This window comes from Vicugna pacos, chromosome 16 (assembly GCF_048564905.1).
Source record: "Vicugna pacos chromosome 16, VicPac4, whole genome shotgun sequence".
Classification (NCBI taxonomy): domain Eukaryota; kingdom Metazoa; phylum Chordata; class Mammalia; order Artiodactyla; family Camelidae; genus Vicugna; species Vicugna pacos.
In genome coordinates this window covers 57,243,890-57,268,822 of record NC_133002.1, presented here as the reverse complement: position 1 = coordinate 57,268,822, position 24,933 = coordinate 57,243,890, and the positions used below count along the sequence as shown (strand labels likewise).

At 51.1% G+C, this 24,933-nt stretch overlaps 1 protein-coding gene across 2 annotated transcripts; it reads right to left on the bottom strand.

Annotated features, from left to right (window-relative positions):
• Positions 1-206: 206 nt before the first annotated feature.
• Positions 207-24,631, bottom strand: DNAI2 (dynein axonemal intermediate chain 2). Of its 2 annotated transcripts, none has more exons than XM_072939521.1 (13): positions 24,544-24,631; positions 21,209-21,402; positions 19,588-19,749; positions 18,503-18,624; positions 17,215-17,357; positions 16,138-16,251; positions 11,436-11,575; positions 10,399-10,521; positions 7,663-7,886; positions 4,208-4,343; positions 3,594-3,740; positions 2,567-2,794; positions 207-919 (listed from the first exon to the last, which is right to left on the bottom strand). In XM_072939521.1, the coding sequence occupies exons 2-13, from the start codon at positions 21,389-21,391 to the stop codon at positions 791-793; spliced, it is 1,851 nt and encodes a 616-aa protein (XP_072795622.1). In that variant the 5' UTR covers positions 21,392-21,402; positions 24,544-24,631; the 3' UTR covers positions 207-790. The 2 variants fall into 2 exon arrangements, with proteins under 2 accessions (XP_072795622.1, XP_072795623.1); XM_072939522.1 differs by having other exon boundaries at positions 207-916.
• Positions 24,632-24,933: the final 302 nt, after the last annotated feature.

Here is a 24,933-nt window from a genome sequence, read left to right as displayed (position 1 = left end):
CCCCGCGGGCCCTGCACAGAGCCCGGTCCACAGCTGACTGCCGTGCAGGGTCGGGAGTGAGCTGCCCGGGCCCCTGTGCCCACGCTGCCCCTCACGAGCCCTGTGACCTGGCAAGTCCCTGACCTCTCCTGGAACCTGCCTCTTCCTCTGTCGAGGAAGCATTATCAGAGCGCAGACCTTCTAGGGACTTTAAAGAGCGAGCAGAGGAAGATAAAAGCCTTTTATGCAGGACGCAGAATAAGCACCAAGCATTAACGCTGCTATTGCTAATTTGGTTTCACAAGAATGAAGACAGGAGGCAGCTGCCATGAACCAGAGTGGCCGAGAGGGTTTCATCCATCGACTCTCACCCTCTTGGAGGCAGACATTCCCCAGGGGAGTTGCTCGGAAAGACTTCTTAGAAGTGGACAGACTCTCTGTTCCCAAGTGGTTTGTGGGTGGGGAGGGCCAGCAAGCAAGGAGAAACCCCTTCCCCCACCCACAGGCCTTTCAGAGGCCCGGCCGTGGCCGTGGCTGTGACAAGCCCAGCGGAGGCTTTGCAAGCTTGTGGAGGAAGATGATTGTCGGGAAAGCCCTTGAGAAGCTGAATCAAAGGGAACAGGCAGGGCCAGGGGACCTGGGTGGAGTCGGCCGGGGTGTGGCTGAGATGAGGGGCACCAACTCATGAAGGAGCCCTGCCTCTTCCCCCCAACCCCCAACCTCCCAGGGGTCCCTGGGGACACGGCTCAGCGGGGACCAGCTTGTAAAACCAGGGCAGTGCCAAGAGGTGTGCGTGTGAGCGGGGCTGCGGTCAAGTCTGACCTTCCAAGGCCGGACTCTCTTCATCACCTCCTTCTTCCTCCCCTTCATCGCCTCTTTCTTCCTCCCCTTCGTCCTCTCCCTCCACTTCCTCGTCTGTCTCCAGACTTGGTTTTTCCTGCTATGGAAAGACAGCACAGAATCATTGGTGGGGGGCAGGCCTCCCCTGCACCCCGGGGAAGTTAACCCCCTGAGCCTGGGTTGCTGAGCGCCCAGGAGACCGTGTTGCCAGTGCCATGGCCACGAGGGCCTAGGGGGTGCACAGCACCGGCGGGCGAGGACGGCGGGCACGGCCTGCTGCCCTGGCGACCTCGGGCTAGTTCCTCCTGAGTCTCCTTGGTCCCCTCACCTGTAAAGGGGACATGATTCCTCGCAGGGCTGTGTCTGGGATTAGAAATAATGAGGGTCAGGACCCAGCAGTGCTTTCTCAGCTCTGACCCCAGCATTTCTGGCCAGAATTTCTGGCCTGTCTCAGAGAGGGGTGGGAAGTGCCTTCACCTAGAATGTTCCAGCTGCTGTGAGGAGCATATCTGGGGACCTCCGGCACCAGGCATGGAGTCTGTGGCCACTTTGCACTGTGCCAGGGTCCCCCTCGGGAGGGCTGGAGGACCTAGGGTGATGGGTGGGAAGAACCCAGGGCTCTGGGTCAGAAAGCCAAGACTCCAGCCTCGCCTCGGCTCCACTGGTACCACCCGGATGCTGCGAGAATAAAGCCACTCAGATCCGAGTACTTCCACATGCAAAATGCAGAAGTCACAGCCTGTCCCTAGGCTGGGTGGGAGGGAGGCAGAATTGGGGAGCAGCAAGCAGATGGAACCAATGACCTTCTCCGTGTGCTCAGCCACCTTCTGTCCCCGTCACTCCGTCAGGCCCGAGCACTCGGCACACGGCCCCTCTCGCTCACAGGGCCAGCTTCACGGGCCGGCGCCCTGTGCCGTCTCACGGCCTGTGCTGACTAGGGTCTTGCCTTAACATTCTTTGGCCATTGCCTTGGACTTCTCAATACTGTCTGAACAAAGGGCCCTATGTTTTCCTTTGGCACAAGGCCACGCCCCCTAATTAGGTCGCCAGCCTTGCTCCCCAGGGCAGACCCCGGCCCAATGCTCGCTTGCTTTTTCCCTTCCGGGCTGCGTTTATACTCTTTCACATCTTAGCATCGCATCTGTGGGCCCATAAAGGCAACGGCCCAGACAGACCACGTCTTTTTCTTTTTCTGTCCCCTGGTAGAGATAAGGGCCTGGAAGGTGACCAGACACCACCTTTATAGCTCAATTTCCTCATTTTCCAGATGAAAATTAAGGAGCCAAGAAGTGAAGTGACCAGCCCAGGCGGCACCTCAAGAAGGTGCTGTGGAGCTGGGGCCGTGGAGAGACGAGCTCAGGGCAGATCTCCCCACACCGTGACGCCAGGCGGGGTCCCCGCGGATCTCACAGCCCCTCCTCCCCGGGCCTCTGGGTTCCCTCTTCTCTGACAGCTCATGTTGCCCCCGGTCCCCATTCAGTCACGTTCACGTTCAGGTGGGGAGAAGAGGATTCCAGGAGGCACAGGGCATGGCTCCTGCCCTCAGAGGGACTGAAGTCCACTTGGAGACTCAGGACTCCTTGGGAGGGAGGGGGGAATTCCTCCCATTTACCAGATGGACAAATGAAGGTCCACTGGTGATGCCACTTGCTCGCGGTCGCCCGGGAGGTCAGCAAGCAGGCAGCCCAGGTGTGTGGCTCCCTCCCAGCACCCTCTCCTCTGCCCCGGCCCCTCTCGGGACCCCTACAGGCTTGGGCTTCTTCTTCACGGCTTCTGCCTCCCGCCTCTTCAGCTCCCTGAAGATGATGTCGAAGAACTCCTCCTCGGCCTTGGTGACCAGCTCCTCCAGGTTCAGGGCGGGCTCCTCCTCCCTCAGGTCATCGTCCCTGCCCTCCGCCTTCCCCTTCTCCTTCAGCCGCAGCTCGCGGTGCCTGGCCTCCAGAATCTTCTCCCGCCGGGTCTCCCGCTCAAATATCTGGGGCACACGGGGACAGAGAGGCCGTGGGGAGAGGCGGGCAGGCGGCAGCTGGCTCCCAGCACTGGGGCCGGGAAGGTTCTCCCCGGTCTCCTCAAAGCAGCCACACAGAGGTCTGCACTAGGGGCTAATGGCCAGAAAGGGGGGCTAAATGTTGGGGTCGGAAGGCGGGAGCAGGGATGACAAGTTACTTAATTCCAAGGAGGCCCAAGAATGCGGACACCGGAGTGAAGAACAGCCCCTGGAGTTGTGCAACATGGCGGCCCTGGGCCCACCGAGGACCAGGTCAATGGTGGGTCCACAGTCTCAGGCAGAGCCAGGAGGGTCTCCCAGGGTCTCAGCCCTGGGGGTTTGCAATTCCTCTGTGGGCCCCTCGGTTCTGGGGAGGTGCCTCCAGGGCTACCTGGTAGGGCAGGGTGGGGTGTAGTAAGGGATCTCAGCTTCCCCCCAGTGCCCCTTCCCCAGGGCGGTCTCCCTCCGGCTGTCTTCTCTGTTGGCATTCTACCAGGCCTTTATTTGACAGCTTCTGTGGCCAAAAAATGTATATTGTTTGAGCCTTGACAGACAGACCTAGTCAAACCACTTTGATATGCAGCTGAAAAACTGAAGCCTGTACAGGTCAAGTGACTTGCCCGGGGCCACGTGGCTGCTGAGCGGCAGAGCCAGGGCAGGTTCAGACACCCCTAACACCCGTTTCCTCGGAGCTGAGAGGGAGGGGCATCGGATTCTCTCCACGGAGCCGGGTCAGGATGGGAGGTGGTGTGCATGCATCTCCCTACCCCCGGGGCCCCGCACGTACGGAGGAGGCCGTGTTCCTCTCATTCCTCTGGAGGGTGCACAGCCCCTGCGAGACCTCCAGCAGCGTGGCTGTCCCCAGCTGGGAGCCACAGGCAATGAAACACCCGTTGTCCTGCACCCGGAGGCAGAGGAGTGCCTCATCGCACACCTGCTGGAAGGGCCAGGCAGACCCGGGTCGGGGAGGAGAGAGGGGCAGCGTCACTCTCTGTTTGTCTGATTATCTGGCTCTTGGGGAGCCTGATCCAAACAGCCCTGTTCAAACACCCTTGGTGACTTCCCTGACCTTGGGGGACCCCACCCACAACCCGCAGGATGGAGTTCACTGTCTAAGATCAGCAGCAAGACACTTCACCCCACCCAGCATTCATTCTGCAGTTTCCCAAACCCCATGCTCTTCCACGGCCCCAGCCTGCAGGTCTCTGCCCCAGCTCTGCTGATGCGGTAATTAGCTCGGGGCTGGAAGGGTCCAGGCTTCTGAAGGAAGGCCTGGCGGGAGGAGAGGCCAGGAATCTGCTTTTTTCCTTCCTTTTTAAGTTTCCCTCAGGTGATTCTGCTGTGCCACCAGGGTCTGAGGGCCTGGATGCGTGGGGACCGCAGGAGTCGGGGGTACATGACCTTCAGGCTGAGGGCAGGGTCGCACTGCTTGAACACAAAGTCCCAAATGTCCAAGGTCCCATCCATCTTGGTGGTGAAAAAAACAGCCGGCCTCACCGGGCTCCAGGCACCATCAGTGAGATAAGCCATGTGGTACCTGTGGGAGGTCAGGGGCCACTGGTCAGGGATGCTGTGGTTGGGAGGGCCAGAGAGCCTGCTGAGGCACAGCTCTGCTCATCCAGCCCCTCCCGGGCTCCAGGGTCTCATTGCTGGGCAGGAAGTTCTTCCTTGTGTCTGACTTGTAGCCACGCCAACCTCGCTCCCCAGTGCTCACAGTGTGCACTGTAAAGGGCTCTGGGTAGGGTCCTCCCCATGGGCTGGTCACTGGTATTTTTCCACAGCTAAGTCGAGGGCACAGGGCTGGGTCCAGTTCCCCAGCCGTGAGACCCACTGAAAGGAGTCAGAGGAAGAAGAGCGGCCCAGAAAAGTTCACAATGTTGAGATGAGGAGAGTGTTATGCTTCCTACTTGGTTTAACCTAGATCCTCAAAGAGTTCTCCAGTGAAGAATGAAATTGGACTCTTATCTTACACCATTTAAAAAAATCAACTTAAAATGAATTAAAGACGTTTGACCTGGAGCTGTAAAACTTCTAGAAGAAAACATCGCAGAAAAGTTCCTCCACCTTGGTCTTGGCAATGAAGTTTTGGATATGGTACCGAAAGCACAAGCCACAAGAGCAAAAGTAAACAAGTGGGATTAGATCAACCTGAAAAGCTTCTGCACAGCAAAGGAGACGGTCAACCTACAGAGTGGCGGGAAGCATCTGCAAACCGTATATCCAATAAGGGGTCGATACCCCAAATATGTAAGGAACTCATACAACTCCATAGCAAAAAGTAAACAAACAAAAACAAAACAACAAAATAAAACCCTGATTAAAAAATGGGTAAAAAACGTGAGCAGACATTTCTTCAAAGAAGACGTACAAGTGGCCAACGTACCTGCAAAGGTGCTCAGCATCACTAATCATCAGGGGAAAGCAATCAAAACCTCAGTGAGATACCACCTCATACCGGTTACGATGGCTAAATTACTAGACAAGCAAAAGATAAGTGTTGGTGAGGATGTGGAGAAACAGGAGCCCTTGTGTGCTGTTGGTGAGAATGTAAATTGGTGTGGTCACTGTGAAAAACAGTGTGGAGGGTCCTCAATCCACTTCTGGCTCTTTAGCCAAAGGAATTGAAATCAGGATTTGGAAGAGATACTTGCACTCCCGTGTTCACTGCAGCACTATTCACAACAGTCAAGATATGGACACAACCCAAATGTCCATCAACGGATGAATGGATGAAAAAATGTATATATGTACACAATGGAATATTATTCAGCCTTTAAAAAGGAAATCCTGCCTTTAAAAAGGAAATCCTGCCAGACCAGGAGGACGTTATGCTAAGTGAAATAAGCTAGACATAGAAAGACTGTATGATCTCACTTATATCTGGAATCTAAAAATGTCAAACACTTAGCAGCGGAGAGTGGAAAGGTGGTTGCCAGGGGCTGGGTGGAGGAGACAGAAACAAAGTTTCTGTTTATACAAGATGAGTAAGTTCTGAACATCTACTATACAGCATAATGCCTACAGCTAACAATACCTTATTGTATACTGAATATTTGCTAAGAGGGCAGATCTTATATTAAGTGTTCTCAACACACACACACACACACCCACACACACACACATACACACAGACGGTGAAGAGTGTTCTCCCTTCTCCCTGAGGGATGCACCTGTAGCTGGGCCCATGGTGGCCAAGCCAGAGATTTTGAACAAACAATGAATAATTTTTAGTATAAGTATATCCCAAATATTGCATGGGATATACTTGTACTAAAACACTTGGGGTTTTTTGAAATTTACATTTAACCGGGGGCCTTGCATTTTTATTTGCTAAATCTGCTCAATCCTATGCAGAAGGAGATCAAAGGAGCCACACAGGACACTAGCACACCAACTCCCTTTGGGAATCAGCCTTGAGAAAGGCTTAAAGAGAGGGAGGGGCATTGTTCATCATCCACTGCTCCCCACCACTAGATTAGCACATACCCTGGCCCCCTGTAGAGTCCAGGGTGTTGGAAAACGTCCAGGTCCACGCAGACCCTAGGCACAGATCCCTCTAACTCCCCATGGGACCGGGTACAAAGCACTGCCCTCTGGGCCTCCATTTCCACCCCTGCAGAATGGGAAGTTTAGGACCAGATTTTTGCTCCAAAAGGAAAGATAAGCTGAATCATAAGCCCCCCCGGGGGGGCCCTCTTTAACATGTTTATTCCTGGGCCAAACCCAAGATCCAATACAGCAGAACCTCCAAGGCTGGGCCCTGGAATTGGGATTTTCAAAAATAACTCCTCCCCCAGAGGGGAGGGCGTAGCTCAGTGGCAGAGTATGCGCTTAGCAGGCACAAGGTACTGGGTTCAATTCCTAGTACTTCTATTAAAATAATTGTTTTAAATAAATAAATAAACCTAATTACCACCCCCCCAAAAAACCTCCCAGGAGATCCTGGAGCAATTGGATTTGGGAACCACCAGAACCAAAGGCACCCACTGGGGTCCACGGTGGCATTGACATGGGAGTTCGTGACCACACAGGCTGGAAAGGAACCCTAGGTTGACACGTGGGAAGGCGAGGAGGGCATCTGTCCCCCAGGCCCATGCCTCTGCTCTGAGCTCTGGGTTCTACCTGCACCATAGCATCTCTACAGGGCAGGGCTGCCCGGGCTCAGCCAGGGGCAGTGAGACCATCCCGAGGGGTCTCAGTCTCATAGCATCCCCTTGGCCCCTCTCTGGGCACACTGGGTGAGCCCCCAAAGCTTCTCTGGTCCAATGATAGTGCACACAGCTCTGTCACAAGCTCCTTCTCTGTTCCTCCCTACTCACCTGACAAGATAGGAGACACACCAGGCTGTCCGGATGAGGTGCCCAGATTCTCAATCCAAGCCTCCTGGGTTCAAACCCCAGCTCTGTTCGTCACCTCAGCTAAGAGGCCAAGAGCAAGCAGCTTTGCCTCCCGGTAGCTCAGTTCCCCACCCCAATGAGGCGACGCAAAGAGCAATGCTACCACATCCTGTCTGGAGGGTTACAAAAACTACCCCGTGGCTGTTATTAGTTAACTGGGCAGTTTGAAGCTTATTCCTCTGCAAAGTAGCTGAGCCAAGCTGTTTTCTAGCATAAGCTCGAGTGTTTTGGATATGGTACCAAAAGCACAAGCCACAAGAGCAAAAATAAACAAGTGGGATTAGATCAACCTGAAAAGCTTTTGCACAGCAAAGGAGACAGTCAACCTACAGAGTGGAGGGTCTTTTCTCCATTTTATGGCTGGACACACAGGGGCTCAGGGTGCTCCTGGGCTGGACTGGGCCCCTCTCTGACCCCTCCACCCCCTGAATCCCTCTCCTGCCCTAACCTCCCCCTTACTTGGTCCACATGATGGACGACTCCCGGCTGTCTTCCGACCAGATGCGGGCAGTCCAGTCGCCGACGGTCAGAAAGTTCTTTGGGTAGAACGGGTTTCTCTGCAGGGCGTAGATGGGGCCATGATGGCCGGAGAAGGTGCACACGATCTTCTCAGCCTGTGTCTTGGCCTTGCGGTTGCAGGAGATGACGATGCCCTGCTCCGTGCCCACCATGAACTTGGTTGGCTGTGGGGAGGGTGACACAGGAGTGGAAGGCTCCATGAACCATCAGCTCAGAGTTTAGCTGGCACCACGAGCAGCCTTCTGGGGTCGGGGTGGGGCATCCAAAGCTGCTGGAAGTGCCTTGGGCGGCGCCCCACCCTCTTCTAGGTAGCCACCCATGCCCTTGCAGCCTCATCAGATCCCATCCCTTTTTACAGCCTGCTCAAGGGCCCCACACATCACGAAGCCCCTTCCTGACTCCTCATCACATGCCCTCTCTATAGCATCATCATGTCCACTAATTATTTTGCCATAAAGATCCTGAACGTCTGTTTACACATAAAGTAAATGATTGAATGAAAAATGTAAAACGTGAGTGCAGAAGCACTCCCTCCAGCCTCTGGCTACTACTCCCTGAAAAACTGGGCTGCAGGGAGCGAAAGCAACCCAAGTGTCCATCCACAGATGAATGGATAAACAAAATGCAGTCTCTCCATACAATGCAATATTGTTCAGCCTTAAAAAGGAAGGAAATTCTGTAGGGGAGGGTATAGCTCAGTGGTATAGTGTGTGCTTAGCATGCACGAGGTCCTGGGTTCAACCCCCAGCCCCTCCATTAAAAATAAACAAATAAATAAACCTAATTACCTCCCCTGCTCCTGAAAAGTGAAAGAAAAAAGGAAAGAAAAATTTTGACACATGCTACAACATGGATGAACTTTGAGGACACCGTGCTAAGTGAAATAAGTCTGTCACAAAAAGACAAACACAGTAAGAGTCCACTAAAATGAGGTGCCTGGAAGAATTGAATTCATAGAGCTTGAAAGTAACAGGGGCTGGAGGGAGGGGGAGATGGAAGTTTGCTGGTTAAAAGGTACAGAGTTTCAGTTTTGCACGATGAAAAAGTTCTGGAGCGCCGTTGCATGGAGTGCCACTGCATGACAATGTGATTCTACTTAACACTATGCACTGTGTCTTTAAGAATGGTTAAGATGGTAAAATTTATGTTGTGTGTTTCTTGTTATTAAAAAAAAACAACTGGGCTACAAGTTGAGGGTGAAAAGAAAGTGAAGAAAACAAGTTTCTTCTGTACAGCACAGGGAACTGTATCAGTATCTTGTAGGAACCTATAATGAAAAAGAATATGAAAAGGAACACATGTATGTACATGGATGACAAGCATTATGCTGTGTACGAGAAATTGACCCAACACTGTAAACTGACTAGACTTCAATAAAAAGTAAAAATAAAAAAATAAAGGAAAGTAAAAAGACACAGCTTGAGAGGCCCAGGAAAGTAAGTAATAAAGTCAGCTACAGGGTGCCTACAAGTTAGTAAGGAAGATAAGCTGCCCGGGTCCTGACTGGCCATCGCGCCTCCAGCCGCGGGCTCCTCGGTGGGGGGTGAGGTGGACAGCCCGGGCCTTGGAGACGGAGCCCTGGGTTTGAGCCCAGCTTTACTGGGTTCTAGCGCACTTGACTTACTAAGACTCATTTTGTTTATCTGCAGAATGGGGATAATCATATCATCTGACAGGACGGCCGTGGGTGATCATGCAGTTACAAGTGCCCAGCACACAGGGCACACTCAGTGCCAGGCACGGGGGAGCTGGGGATGAGTGGCAGCGTGGTCACGACACCTAGCACTTGGCCTAGAAATCCCTGATTCCCGGACAGAGTGTTCTTCTGAGTCCTCCCCACCCTGACCTCCACGCCCAGGGTAGGAGGTCAGTGAAATTGTCTTCCATCTCACCCCACCACATTCATCTGTCTGCCTGGGCGGGGACTCCCAGGGCAGGTGTGAGGCCGGAGCGCCTCCATCTCCCAAGGGCCGGGGAGTGATGTCACCTGGCCTGGAAGCAAATCCCAAAGGGGCTTTGATGAGCTGAAACCCAGGAAGCAGCCCAAGCCAACAGCCATCTGGGAAAGCTGTTTTCTGGCTTTAGCCGGAGCTTCCCTTCCTCTGACACCTCCCCATTCCTGCTTTGATATTTCTTTACTGTTCCTTCTCAGTTACCAAATGCCATATTATGCCTGTGCTCTGGTTCTCCAAGGAGCCTTCTCTGACCTCATTCTCCCCTCCAGCACCTCTTCTTTTCCTGGAGGAAGTAAAGCGACCAGCCCAGGGTCCCACGTGGGGCAGGGACAGAGGGGGAGCCTGGCCTGCAAATGTCGGTCATGGACAGGGCTCTTCCCATAGAATGGGGCCTTTCTGGCATCCTGTCCTTCCGGAAAGCTTGCCTTCTGTTCAGCCCAACCGCTAGTCAAAAGGTGACTCTAAGTGAATAAGAATGGCTTTCTTCCTCAAGAAGCTCTGCTGCCCCCTGCTGGAAAGTTGTTGTAAAGACCACACGGGTCCAGGAGGATCATAGGAGGATCATAGGAGGATCATAGGAGGATAGTGCTCCCTGGAGTCCAGCACACAAGGTAAGAAGCAGCCCGGGGTCATGAGCGTCTGATACACTAGCCACGTTCTGCCTCTGGCTCTGGCTGCCCCGGCAATGGATGTCAGGGAGGGGAAAGGAAGGGTCACTCACCAGAGTAGGCTCGAACTCCAGGGAGATGGCCCCCAAGGCATTTTCCAACTGTTCCTTTTTGGTGATGTCCATGATCACCACCTCAGTGGGCTCGCTCATCTTTCGGATGTCCCACCACATGACCTGATGGGAGGAGGGACCGATTTTGAGGCCTGAAGAACCACGATTCTCTGGGCTCTTTTTTTTCTTTCCTTACCCCTTCCACCTTCTTGGGTCCAGTCACTGGGGCCAAAAGTGTGTCTGACAGAGGCTACCAGCAACCCACAGGAACCAACATGCTTTGAGAATCACTGGGTCCACCGTCCCAAGCCTGGCTGATCATCAGAGTCATGGACAAGTTTCCTAACACCCAGGTGCTAAGGCCTCACCCCAGACCTACTGAATGAAAATCACCAGGTGTGGCCCCCTGGAGTCTGTATTCTTAAAGCCTCCCCACAATATGGCAACATGTAGCAAAGTTCAAAATGCACCTATGCTTTGACCCAGAAATCCCACTGCCACGAACATACGCATCCCATGTGTGTAGTAATCTAGATACAAATACACTCTACGTTTTTTTTTTTGGTAATGACAAAATATTAAAATCCACTAAAACACATTTCAGAATACCCATAATTTATTAAGTCCTTAACAGGCAGAGGCCAGTGCTTTATGAAATATGAAGTTATCTTCAAGACATTCGAAATGAAAACTGTCAAGTGCAGATCAACGTGTAAAGTGTATAGAAAAAGAGCCAAGACAGATACATTTGCTTCTGCATGTAGACACTCTCCCCGGAGGCAGATGTGAAAGGTCGATGTGGGTGGGCGCCTACAGGGAGCGGGACTGGGAGGCGTGAAGGCGGAGGTGGGAGGAAGGCGATTCACTGCCTGCCCTTTGGTGCTTTTGGGCTTTTGTTCCGTGTGCATGTATTACCTATTATTCAACTTAAAAATGAAATGCAAAAGGAAACATTCTTAGGTGATTCCGATGGGGAACTAGGAAATGACGATTGCTCCCCACCCCCTCCCCCACTACAGCGCCTGGCTGGTCGGTACCTGCCCGTCCGTGGATGCTGAGAAGCACTCAGTGCCCGTCTTTGATTGTAGCCAGATAGTGCCGTACACAGGGTCTCGGTGGCTGAACTCAATGGTGGACAGCTCTGCCACCAGGCTGCCCTTCCGGGTGTCCCAACAGGCTGGTGGGGAAGACAGCGAGAGGGAGGTGACAGGGCATAGGATCCCTTCCCTGGTGCAGGGAGCATGGGATAGAGGGCTGCTGCTTGTCTTGGTTTGGCAGGTATGCGGTCTTTTTAGAATCAGGGCTAGGTTCAAACAAGCCTGAGCTTCTTACCAGCCCCCAAAGCGTGCTTCATTCATTCCACTGAACCCCTAACATGTGTTGAGCACCACACTGGGCCCTGGGGGAGCCACTGGGACTCAGACAGGCACAGTCCCTGGGAGGCGGGAGGCGGACCTGCAAATATAGTCCATGCTGTGATTGCTCTGCTGGGAGACGCACATGGAGGTGGTCAGGGAAGGCTTCCTGGAGGAAGTGAGAGGGAACTATGACTGAGGAGGCGCCTCAGGATGGAGTAAGCCAGGCAGAGAGAGGAGCATTTCCTCCAGGGAAAGGCTCTGGAAAGTAAGAACACACAGGCAAATCTCTCCTGTTGCATAAATTCCTTCCCTTTTAGCCTCTGTACCTCTGCTGCTTCTGATTGGAAGGAAACTCACAGAGGGAGATTTATCCTTTCTTCTGATTCATTGTGAGTGCTTCACTTCTGCTTTGCCAAGGAAGACTTAAACCTTATTTTTTTTTTTTTTGTCCAGAGAGATTCTGTTTTCATTTTCCCACGAGTGAATGGTGAGGACCCACCCTGTTACTCAGAACTGTTTCTAGGAAAGCTGGCTTCATAAAACAACAACAGAAGTCCTTGATCCATAAATCTTGATTTATGAAGTCCAAGTCCAAGTTCAAGTCCAAGGCATTTGGCCTTGGACCAACCTGGCCCCGAAATGGGTTTTCTTAGTTAAGCTCACTATCGTTGAGTAAAAATCAGTGCTCCAAGGGTGGCTCCCACCATGTCCTTACCCCACAGCCTGGGCTGGTCTGAACTGTTGTGAAAAACCACTGAACGGGGTTATGAATAATGAGTGAGGCAGGGCTCCTGAATAAATCATGGCAGAGTGGCTCTGCTTCTTTTTTTTTTTTCAATTTTTTTTAAACTTTAGTATAATTGATTTACAATGTTGTGTTAGTTTCCAGTGTACAGCATAGTGATTCAGTTATACATACATATATATATATATTCTTTTTTATATTCTTTTTCATTATAGGTTATTATAAGCTATTAAATGTAGTTCCCTGTGCTATACAGTAGGACCTTGTTGTTTATCTATTTTATATAAGTAGTTTGTTTCTGCTCATCTCAAACTCCTCATTTATCCCTCCCTGCCCCCATTTTTGCCCTTTGTAACTGTAAGTTTGTTTTCTATGTCTATGAATCTGTTTCTGTTTTTTAAATAAGTTCATTTTTTTTAAGATTCCACAAGTAAGTGATATCATAGGATATTTGTCTTTGTCTTGACTTATTCACTAAGTTGCTTACTTCCATGTTGCTGCAGATGGCATTATTCATTCTTTTTAATGGCTGAGTAGTATTCCATTGTATAAATATACCACAATTTCTTTATCCAGTCATCTGTTGATGGACATTTAGGCTGTTTCCATGTTTTGACTATTGTAAATAGTGCTGCTATGAACATTGGGGTGCATGTATCTTTTTGAATTGCTTCAGTCTTTTGGAGCCCTGGCATCCAGGTAGATTTGCAAGGAGATTTATGGGGGTCCACATCTGTTTCATAACCCAGGAGCTCTCCTGGAGATGAGGCAACAAGCAAGAGAGGGAAATCAGAGGCCTCAGAAGGCCAGGAGTCACGCTGGCCACAGAGAGTTTCTGAGAAGTTTCCCAGACACTCCAGCCCCTGCTTCTGGAGGAAGAAGGGGAAGGAAGACAGCATGTGAAAGAAGGAGGGGAGAGGAACCCTTTTCGTGCCTGGTTGAGTCTGGCCTGGGATGCAGACAGGAGGATTAAGTGTTTGGCTGTTTCAAAGCCAGAGGTGGAGGGAAGGCAGGAGCATTCTGGGCTTATGTGGGCAGGTTTCTTCTGAGCTCACTAGAGATCAAAACATCAGTCTTCTGCGTATGCCACCAGCAAAAATGGCAGAGTAAGGACTTCTGAAAATTCCCTCCTCCATAAAGACAAGGAAAAATCGGCAAAAATTCTCAGAATCAACTTTTTCAGAACTCTGGAAATTAGCCAAAGGCTTGCAGCAAATCAGAGAGTTTATCCAAGAAAAACAGCTGAATCTTGGGAAGAACAGTCAATTTTGCTGCATTTTAACTTGCTCTAGTTAAGAGCCATACTCTCTGTTTCTATGATAGCCTTGGAAATTAACACTCTGTGTTTCTGGTAAAAACCCGCAGCCTGATAGCCTAAATAATGGCTGAAAATTTCCTGTACTTAATGAAAAGCATTAATCTACATAGCCAAGAAGCTCAATGAATTTCAAGTACGAGCAACTCAAAGATATCCACACCTAAACGCATTATAATCGAAATCAAAGCCAGAATCGTAAAAGCAGCAAGAGAAAAAGAACTCATTATGGATCAGGGATCCTCAGTAAAATTAACAGCTGATGAGACTCAGAAGCCATGGAAGTCCAGAGGGCAGTGGGATGACATATTCAAAATACGGAAAGGAAAAAAATCTGTCGACCAAGAATTCTATATCTAGTGAAACTACTCTTTAAAAATGAAGGAGAAATTTCAAACATTCCTAGATAAACAAAAACTAAGAATTTGTTGCTGGGAAATCTGCCCTACAAGACATACTCAAAGAGAGTCCTTCAGGCTGATATGAAAGGACACTAGAGAGTAATTCAGACCCATGTGAAGAACTAAACAGTGCCAGTACAGATAACTACATGGGCAAATGTGCAAGACAATATAAATGAACTTCTGTCTGCAACTTTTTTCTTCTACCATATTTAGAAGACAACTGCATAAAAAAATAGTTCTAAATGTGCTGATGAGCTGGAAGTTGATCTTGAACTTCCCAGCCTCCAGAAGTATAAGAAGTAAATGTTTGTTGTTTAAGCCACCCACTCTGTGGTGTTCTGTTATAACAGCCTGAACTAGGATGGCACCTAACAACAGAGCCCTAACATACATGAAGCAAAACCAAGCAGAATGAAAAGAAAAATAGACAATTCAATGATAATAGTTGCAGACTTCAATATCTCACTTTCAATAACAGATAGAAAGCAGAAGATCAATGAGGAAATAGTAGACTTGAACAACACTATAAGCCAATGAGTCCTCACAGACATCTGCAGAACACTCTGACAACAAGCAGAACCCATTATTCTCAAGTGCACATGGAACATTCTCCAGGGTGGACCATATGCCAGGCCATAAAGCAAGTCTCAGTAGATCTTAAAAGGCTAACATCATGCAAGGTATCTTTTCTTACCATAACAGAATAAAACCAGTAGCTAATAACTGAAAGAAAACTGGAAATTCACAAATATATAGAAATTAAATGACATGCTCTTAAATAATCCATGAGTCAAAGAAGAAATCAAAGGGAAATTAGAAAATACTTTGAAGTACATGAACATGAAAACACAACATACCAAAACTTAGGTGCAGCTAAAGCAGTGCTTAGAGGGAAATTCATAACTATAAAGTATCTTGAATCAGTAATCTAACTTTCTAGAAAAAGAAAAGGAAGTTAAACCCAAAGCAAGCAGATGGAAATAATAAGGATTAGAGTGGAAATAAATGAAGTGGAGAATAAAAAAACAACTGAGAACATCAATAAAATCAAAAGTCAGTTATTTGAAAACAAAATTGACCGATCTCTAGCTAGACTGACCAAGTGAAAAAGAGAGAACACTCAAATTACTACAATCAGGGAAGAATAGGAGCCATTACTATCAACCTTACGGAAGTGAAGTGATTGTTAACAGGATGCTATGAACAATTGTCTGTCAACCAATTAGATAACCTAGATGAAATGGAAAAATTCTAGAAAGACACAAACTCCCACAACTGATTCAAGAAGAAATAGAAAGTGTGAAAGGTCCTAGAACAAATAAAGAGGTTACATTTTCGATTTTAAAACCACCAACAAGGACAACCCCAGGATCAGACGGCTTCACTGGTGAAATCTACCAAATACTGAAAGAAGAATCAATACCAACTTCTCACAAACTCTTCCAAGAAACCGAAGAGGAGGGCACACTTCCCTACTCTGTATGCCTGGTATTAGTCACGTCCATGGTCATATAGGTTTCCCTGACTGCCTCTCCCAACACAGAGACCACCCCTCCCCCCCAGTGGTCTCATCATCCCTTTGCCTGTAGCCACCCCAGCCCAGCTCAGGGTAGGTGCGCAGTATATGTTCCTTGACTTTACTTGATCTACAATTTTCTTAACTTTTTATTTTGAACGAATTTTAGACTTAACTTAAACTTGTGCAACGAAAGACACTGCTAAGGTATCAGCAAAACCTGACTCGCCTGGATGTCTGGAGCTGGTCGGCTGTGGGAAGTCCCCACCCCACTTTGTCCTCCATGGCAAGCCTGGTCTGGCAGGTGGGCACTGGCCGGACAGCAGTAGGGGCCAAGCTGCCTCAGGGCCCAGAGGGGGAAGGGGGCTGGCTCCTGACTGAGTGCCCGGGTCCCTCCTTACCGATCTGCCCATTGTAGCAGCCCCCCAGGAGCACGTGGGAGTCTTTGGGGTTGTACTCCAAGGTGACAAGAGGAGAAGACGGCTTCAGAGCGATTTCTGGCCTGTTGGGGTTTTCTGCAAAGCAGAACAAAGTATATTTATCCCACCAGACCTGAAAGAAGAGGACAGGATCAGGGATAGTTTAACCCCTTCTACAGATGTGGGGTGGCGGTGGGGGGAGCCAGGACGCCTTTTTCCAGGCAGCAACCTCTGGTCCTCAGTGGCCACCATCTACCCTCAGAGGCTCTTCTATTGGTTTTATCTTTGGGAGTCAGAATTGTGTGTGTGTGTGTGTGTTTGTGTGTGTGTGTGTGATTGTAATTCTAGTCCATTTCCCAGGTTTGGTATAAAATAAGATTTTGACCTGAAGTCTTTTACATGAAGCTGACTCTCCCCTGACTTGTGTGAACCAGCTTCCTTGTCTGTTCCGGGGACTGATGGTGGAGTCCAGCCCGGAGGGCAGCTGTAAGAGCTCGCTGAGCTGCTGAAGAGTATAAAGGGCTCAGTTCTGCCTTGGCACCCACACCTGCTAATGTTTATTTTCACAAGGACAACAATGGGACGTTGGAGTAGGTGCTGTCCCGTCACCTGCTACCTGCCAAGCTCTGCCCTTGGGGTGAGCCCCTCTGTCAACAACGTTCTGTGCTCCCGAGTGGACACAGTGCCCCTACTGGCCATGAACTGGGGAAAAGTCCCAGCCCCTCCCCTTTGGGTCCCTTCTCAGTCTACTGGGGACTCTTTCTGATTAGCTCTTCAGGGACCCAGAGCTGGGACTCGGTGGGGTCTGGCCTTGAATGCCCTGATTAAGGGTGAGGAAATGAAGGAAGTTCCTGCTTCTGCTTTGGCTCTGCCTGGCTGCGCCTGAACCCAGATAGGGAAGGGATGAGACAGCAGCTTCCTCCTGGGTCCCTGGTCCCTCCCTGTGAGGGACCAGCCTCAAGAGAGTGTCACTGCTTCTACCTCCTGCCCCTGTGCTTTCCCTGGCCTCCGCCCCACTCCCTCAGCCTTCCCTGGACACTGGACCCCTCTGTTTCTCACCCAGGTCCCAGATGTACGAATCGTTGCTCATGCCCTCAGGGGCCCGTTGAAAATTCAAGCAAGAATACGCCACTGCCAACTTCCTGTTGCCATCGGGGTGCCAGGAGAGGTGCGTGGCTGGCCGCTTAATTTCCTGGGGATCCCTTTAGGAGAGAACAGGAGGGCAGAAGATGGAAATGCAAAACTTTCCAATTTCTTATTTATTAAACCTTTTCTTAAAAGAATTCAAACATATTTAAACATTCGCTCAAAGAAATTTATTTTAAAAGCGAAGTTGATGGGACTTCCTTAATCAGAAAATTGATCTCAACAGCCATAAATAAAAACTAATAATAAAAATTAAGCCAATGGAAATAAAACATTATGTTTCAGTCTGATGTTTTTATTGGCTGAAGGCTCTGAGCCTGAGGCTTGATTTCTCATTAATATTAAACTACAAGGGAAGGTGGAGAATCCAGCAGTCATGCTCTTTGGTATTTGCCCAGTTGAGCTGAAAGCCTATGTCCGCACAAAAACCTGCATACAGGTGTTTACAGCAGTTACAAGCACACACACACGTGCACACAGATACATACATATATACATATACACGTGCACACAGGCATATATACACAGCTGTATTTTAGACAAAAAGCAATGTTCTGTAAACACTGTTCTGTGCCTTGTTTTGGTTTGGTTTCACACAGTACATCTTGGAAACACTCTCTCCAGGCACGTAAGGAGCTGCCTCATTCACTCTGAGGGCTGCATGGAATTCAGCCGTGTGGGCATGCCAGAATCTCTAGAGCCAGCCCCCTACCGATGCGTTCAGCTTGCCGCCAGTCTTTGGCTAGCACACACCCAGCCACGGTGAATATCCAGTGATTTCACACACATATGTCTGTGCGATAAATTTCTGTTGTCAAACTGCTGTCCTGGGAGGTTATTCCAGGCACACTCCTGAGAATTTGGGACAAGGGTCTTGTTTGCCCACAGTGCTGCCGGATCACTGATGTTTGGTACTTTATGCCTTCTCCACACTGTGTGAATCGACCCTACGCATACACAGCTTAGTAAATTGGCTTGGTCTTTGCCCAGACGCTGTCCGCCCTTTCCACCAACCAGGCCTGCCCCCAGGGTAGGGACCACTTGTCTGCTGGGCGTTGTATTGCTCTGCCCTTTACCAATCTAAGAGCACTGAGGGCATTGTACCCATGGCATGGAACAGTTGGCAAGGGGTCCCCTTTAGAAGCACCCACCCACAGACGCGACAGAGATTGGCCAGACACCTGCCTGGTTATAGAGGTACCTGAAAACATTGATGGTTTTAGCTGAAGGGGCCTCTTCCATCACCTCCACCGCATCCTCGTCATCAAAATACTCTTGGTAGATGTCAATGGCATTATTCTGCTTGATGCAGTGCTCCATGATCTGAGGAAGACACAGCGGGAGCTCTCAGGGAGGTCCTTTCAGCCTGATCAGGGCTGAGATGGGGTTGGGGAGGGACAAGAAATGTCTAGTAGTCTTTTCTCATCCTTCCAGCCCATGCATTTTCTATGGGGCAACATCCCCACTGAAGGGGTAGAAATTGGTTCTTGGGGGTTCTTGCTTTTTTGGGTACAAAGCACAGATATACATTCAGTCCATAAACAGTATATAGTAACCCTATGGTATTACATTTTCATGGCAGCAGCAGGGGCTGGGGGAATGTCTTAAAAGGCTTGTTGAGGGACCACAATGGGAAGAAAAGTGAAGAAACAGTTCTCAGCCAAACAGAATTAGTGATCACTCCATATGTGGCATCCATCTCCTGGTTCCTTCCCCCAGAGAGCCCTCCCAGTTTCCAAATGTCCTACAAGGTAAAGCCCAATCTCCAGTGCCGCCTCTTCCAGGAAGTCCCCCTGGACTCCTTCAGCAGGAGATCAAGTCTTCCTCCTTATGGGGCAAAACGGCAAAGCATCTCTTTGTTTACAGCCTTACTCTGTTGTACCATGATACCTCTGCATTTGTCTTTGGCCTCCTGGGGAAACAAACTCTTGGGGGCAGGATATCTGTGAGTTTCATTCTGGCAATCTCTACCGAGCCTGGCCGAGACCAGAGGCTCGGTCCAAATGTGTCGAATGAACGATTGATCCTTATTGGCAGGTAGCTGCTGGGCGGGGCTCCTTGGGGATCTCTGCCCAAGGCGTCTCCCACTCCTCAGACTCTTCCTCCTAGAGCCTGTTCAGCCCTTGGTCCTCCCCGCCTTGCCCTTTGGTCTGTGCAGGGTGGAGCTGTCTGCCTGCTCCCAGAGGGAAGGCTCCATGAGGCGTCCTTCTCCGAGGAGCCTGACATGCAGGTGGGGAAGCAGAGCGATGGCTGAGGCCCTGAGCGCTGGCGCCGTGGGAGCCTTACCGAGCCCAGCTGCGTGATGGCGTTGATGTAGTTCTCGTCTTTCTCCACCTTCTTCCGGAAGCGGATCGTCTGCTCCAGCTCCAGGGGGTTCACATCCTTGGGCCAGCCCCCTTCGATGTGGTTAACCCCCCGGGTCTCCATCTCAAACCGCTCTGTGTTGGCCTAAACAGAGACCTGCATGTGAGAAGATGCCCGGCCCTGGTTTAAGCATCCAGCCGCTTCTGCAGACCGGGATCCCAGGACTCCCGGGTCCCTGGGCCCTGAGCGCTCAGGGATGGACCGATGAGGTGCCCCTGGCCAAAGCCACTGTATTTGCAGATGCCAGCAAGGCACTTTCTGGTCCTCAGGTGGTTATAGGCAGCCATGAAAGTGCCACCCTGTGGAGTTAACAGCTGATGCCAGTGGCCACAGAAATCCCAGTTCTGAGCTTATCACAACCTTAACGGCCCAGAGGAGCCCACTCGTCTGTTCTGTGAAATCCCCAAGAAAAAAGTAAGTAATCCTCCCCTGCCCTGCCATTTACAATGTCCCAGGAATCGACACATAAAAACACTCAGGAGTTAGGATTTGCTTTGCCCGTTCTCTTGGGGGAGGATGACGGAGAGGTCGTTTTACCCCTTAAACTAACCTCTTTGCCTTCTTTCCATTTTCCCCCCATTTTAAAAATGGTGGTAAAATACACATAACACAAAACTTACCATTTTAACCATTTAAAAATGTATACGTTCGTGGCATTAAGGACATTCACCATGTTGTGCAATCATGACGACCATCCATCAGAAGTTTTTCATCACCCCAAATGGAGACTCTGTACCCCCCTTGTCCTTTCCCTTTTTAAGTCAGTTCTCACAAAAGCTAAAAGTCTTAACAGGAAGGAGCTGCTGACAGGAGACCCCAATGTGGATGACTTCAAGGCAGCCATCACATTTGGGTGACTATGCCAAAGACAAAATCATCCTGGTCCCGTGACAGCAGCTTGCTCTGGGAAAGCAAGAAGCTCAGTTTGTTTGACCTGTGAGTTATCAGAACCACCCACAAAGTGTTTTGGCCAAATCAAGTGTGATTTTTCACTCCATGGATTTGGGAACCTGACAACGGGGTTATCCCCTTCCATCGGATTTTCTCTCAACTGTCCTGACATAATCAGGAGCTGATGACTTGGTTTAGATAGAGCGGGGGAAATCTGGGAGTTTGAATAGCAACGTGACCCTCCGTTCTCTTATCTTGGAGGCACTTCTGACCAGAACTTTTTATGAGACCCTTTCCTTTTCACAAGCTGGGCAGGTGCCTGTAGACGTGGATCCCTTCCTCCTTCGGATTACCTCTCCCAGCTGTACCAAATGCCCAAAACGATTCTAGTGAGAGTCTTAGAAGTGAGGCCAGAGCCCCCAGGAGACAGAACATCTTGATTTGCGTTCATCCGGGGACTGGCTGGTGCCTGGGCTTCTGACCTTGGGCCCTGACTGAGGTGGGTCTTGGGGTGATTCTGCCCTCACGCATCCAGCACCTGCCCTGGCCCACTCTAACTGGCTTCCAGGTGGGTGGAGTCACCCAGTCCCACTTACCTGCCACCCTGCCGGACCACACCTCCCCTGGCCCGGACCCTGGGGCAGGGACTCACCTCGTGTTCCGACATGCTGGTGGAGCACTGGATGCCGGTGTCCACGGGGTTCCGCTCCACGAACTGCTCGGCCAGCTCAGGGTTGGGCGGGATGTCGATGTTCAGCTCCGCCTGGCGGTCCGAGAAGTTGCACTGCTTCCCGAACTCGCTACGCTTCTTGACGTACACGTACACGATCTCCATGGTCCCGGCCGCTGCAGGAACAGAGGGAGGGTGTGGGGTGAGGAGCCCCAGCTGGCTGCTTCCCGGTCCCCACGGGCCCCGCCAGGGGTGGCTCTGGGTTCCCGATCTGGTTGAGGGGAGGGTTATTAAGAGCAGTCACGCTCACTGCATGCTCACAACAACGCCCAGAAGAGGCACCACTATTCTTATCCTACAGGTGAAGAAACTGATGTTCAGGAAGTACTTGGTCAAAGGCCACAGTTCTTAAGTTTAAGCAGAGCCAGGATCCAGACACATCTGACTCTAAAGCGGTGGTTCTTAATCTTGGTGACACACTTAGAAACACCTGGAGGACTTTATACAAAAATCATAGTGCTGAGGCTGACTTGCAGACTAGCTAAGTCATAATCTCTCAGCAGTATTTTTTTTTTAAGACGCCCCATGTAATGCCTGCATGCAGCCAAGGTTGAGAACCCCTGATTTCAAGTGAGGGCCCTTAATTTCTCAGCCAATGTGTCTCAAATCTGAAATGTCCATTCAAAACATAGGGATTCCCAGGCCCCCTCCAGCAAATGCTGATCTGTACGTCTGGGATGGGACCTAGCAAGTGCATTTTTCACAGTCACCCCAGATGAACATTAGGACCCGATATGTGTCTGGTCTACGTCTCCCACATCCAGGGCTTCAAGGAACGAGACAGGTGGGCCCAGGCTGCTAACCCCTGAGATGCAGGGCCAGGAGCTGTGTGACAGCCTCGAAGCATGTGCCTGGGGCAGCCTTGGGCCCCGGAGCAGCTCAAGCCGGGAGTGCGGGCGGTGAGGGTGTGAGGTCGACTCCAAAGCCTCTTTGTTGTTCCTTGAAGACAGTACCACCCATCGCACTCCCAGCCCCAGAACAACTCAACCGGAACCAGACTCGCAGAGAGCAGCATTTTCTGCTCTTTCTTGAGGTTTGGAAACTCTTCCAGACAAGAAAAGTAGAAGTAGTGGCCTGGAGAGCAGAGGGTGGGAATAGAAGCCAGTCGTGTGGCCAGTTGTGCTAAGGGTTTATTCTACACGGACAAGGTGGGGCCTCATGAGAAAGAATGCACATTCAGTTAGCCTCTCCCCCTCCCCCAGCATACTGTCGACATACAACAGGGCAGCACCCGCCTCACGCCCCGCTTCCCACCCCCAAGGACTGCTAGACTCAGGCAATTATGGGCTGGCTGTCTCTCCCTCTGTTCGAAAACCATTGCTACGAGAATGCCCGTTCCTAGGGGACACAAGGAGTCTTAAGAGCATGAGGAAACTTCAGGAAGACCAAAATAGCCTCTTTAGCCCAGATCATATTTTTAACAGCTTTGCCTTCCTTGTTGGTGCTTCCCAAGGCTAAGCCGGGAGCGAGAACAGAGGCATTGTTTTCTATCTGGAGGCAGACAGAGGGGACATTTAAAGGCTGGCTGGGTGATGGGAAGACGGCTCATTCAAGGACCCAGAGCAGGCTCTTTCTCACAAGCTGGCAGGGCATGAAGATGAATGGCGAGGTCAGAGCTGGGGGTCTCAGGAGTGTCTCCCCGCCCTGGTGACACAAGTCCCACAGGCGGGGCTGCCCCAAGCAGCGTCTGAGAGGGGCTGTCATCAAAGGGGGCTTCCAAGGGAGGCAGGAGCAGCATCGCTGGCCCTGGGAGTTTGGGGGAGGAGATCGCCCACCCGTGGGAACCTCGAGACCCCAGGCGTCTCAAACACAAGGACGTGCAGAATTGGAGCCGTGCTGGTCTGAATGGCAAAAAATGCAAAAACGTCTCCTGCATCCTGGGGCGGTCAGGTTAGAAACATCACCAAACATAAAAAACAAAACTCGTCTTGCATGATGATAATGAGCAAAGAAATTCCTAGGAAGAACCACCTGCAGCTGAAGAGAAAGGTCTGTTTTCCAAGCAGGGAGGCGAGGGAGTGGGAGGGGCCGGAGGAGTTCATGGTAGGAACTCAGCGGGGAGGTAAGTGGAGGATGGCCGGTTTCCCTCGCCCTGGACTCCCTGGTGCTGTAAAGATGAGAAGGTCTCTTCTTCCTCACGTCCCTGGGGCAGCCCCCAGTCTTTGTGCTGCACCTGGCGGGACAGAGGAGGGCAGAGGGAGGGCTTCCTCCCCTCCTCCTTATGTCTGTGCATGTTCTGGAATATGCAGTCCTAAGGGACTCACCGGCCTTCAAAAGAGGCAGCTCTCCCTGGGAATCCCTTCCTCCACTTCACACTGGGGTCAGCCTGGGATGAGCGCCAAGAGGTGGAGGATGAGGACCGCCAGAGGTGGGAGCAGGTCCCCAGAACCAGAGTGTGATGCGGGCCGGTGTTTCCCTGCTCTCCCCACTGCAGTGCTGCCTCCTTGAGTGAAGACTGTGGTCTTCTGTTCACCCCCATCCCCAGTGCAGAGAAGGGGCCCACTACTCACTTCATCTCCTGCTGCATGTGTGATGTGACCCCAGTCTCCCAGGGCTCTCCCCTAGAGCTCTCTCCCCGACTCCTCCTCTTCTTTGTCTGACTTGAAAAACCCAGCACAGCAAGGTCATGATTTAAGAAGGGGAAACAGAGTCTGAAAGCTGAGAGAAGGAAGCACTTCCGAGGTTCAAGAGAATGTGATAAACTTTGAACCTGTTGCAGGAAGAAGGGACTAACCGTGTGACCGTCAGTAAGATCCCCTGGTGGGCAGAAGAATGTCCACTCCCAGGATGAGGAATAAATGGAATGATGCATTCAGAGGCCCTGCCCCGCCCCCAATAGGGGCTCATTCGCTATAATTCCCTTCAGAAAGCTCTCCTCTTCACACGGGCTCATCCTTCCCCAACCCCAGCACAGGCTGGATTTTCCACCCATTCAGCTGTAAACTGCCTCCCTCTCATCCAGGAGACAGATCGCGTCAGGACCCAACTAAGGAGTGAAGGAGTCACGGTGCTTAGAACTTGCTGGGTCCTGTGACTCAGGGAGCATTGAGGGGAGCGAGAACTAATGAGGGAGGGCGGGGTGGGGTGGGGGTGGGGGACACTAGGAGCGCTAGTCCCTGGCATCCACCGTCCGGCAGAGCCAGCCCGGAAGGACGCCCCACGAGGAGCTTCTTGCTATAGGTGATTATCACCCTCGAGGCCTCTCCCCTTCACTCTTCGTCTGCAGCCGCCGACGTCCTCCCCGCGTCCGCTCTTACCCTCGGTCCGCTCCTGCTGCCGCTGGGCCGCTGGGGAAGCACCTGAACCGCGGTGCCGGGTCCAGCGCTTCTCAAACGGCTCCCAGCTGCGGAGTTTACCTGTTACCTAGCAACGCGGGCCGGGCCAGAGACGCCGGCGGCCGGGAGGGAGGCTCGGCGCACGTGACCCCGTAACCCCCATCCCGCCAAGTGGTCCCTCTCCAGTTAGTCAAGCACTGGTAATGCTAAACTTTCGTCGGGGCAGTGCAGAGAAGTTTGGGGATGAAAAGGCTGAGCTGACAGGTTGGCAGGTGGAAGAGAGTCATGCTTGTGGGAGGCACCCCCACCCTTCCCTCTGGAGAGAATTGGTACAGGCCGAGATAGGAAAGCCACAGACAATGGAAGCCCCCA

Excerpts from the sequence above, each read along its gene's own strand:
- DNAI2 (XM_072939521.1), bottom strand. The coding sequence starts at position 21,391 with ATGGAGATCGTGTACGTGTACGTCAAGAAGCGTAGCGAGTTCGGGAAG. Across the intron at positions 11,576-16,137 it reads CTGCTACAATGGGCAGATCG|CCTGTTGGGACACCCGGAAG; the intron begins GTAAGGAGGGAC and ends CTTCCCCACCAG. Across the intron at positions 4,344-7,662 it reads TCGTCCATCATGTGGACCAA|GTACCACATGGCTTATCTCA; the intron begins GTAAGGGGGAGG and ends GACCTCCCACAG.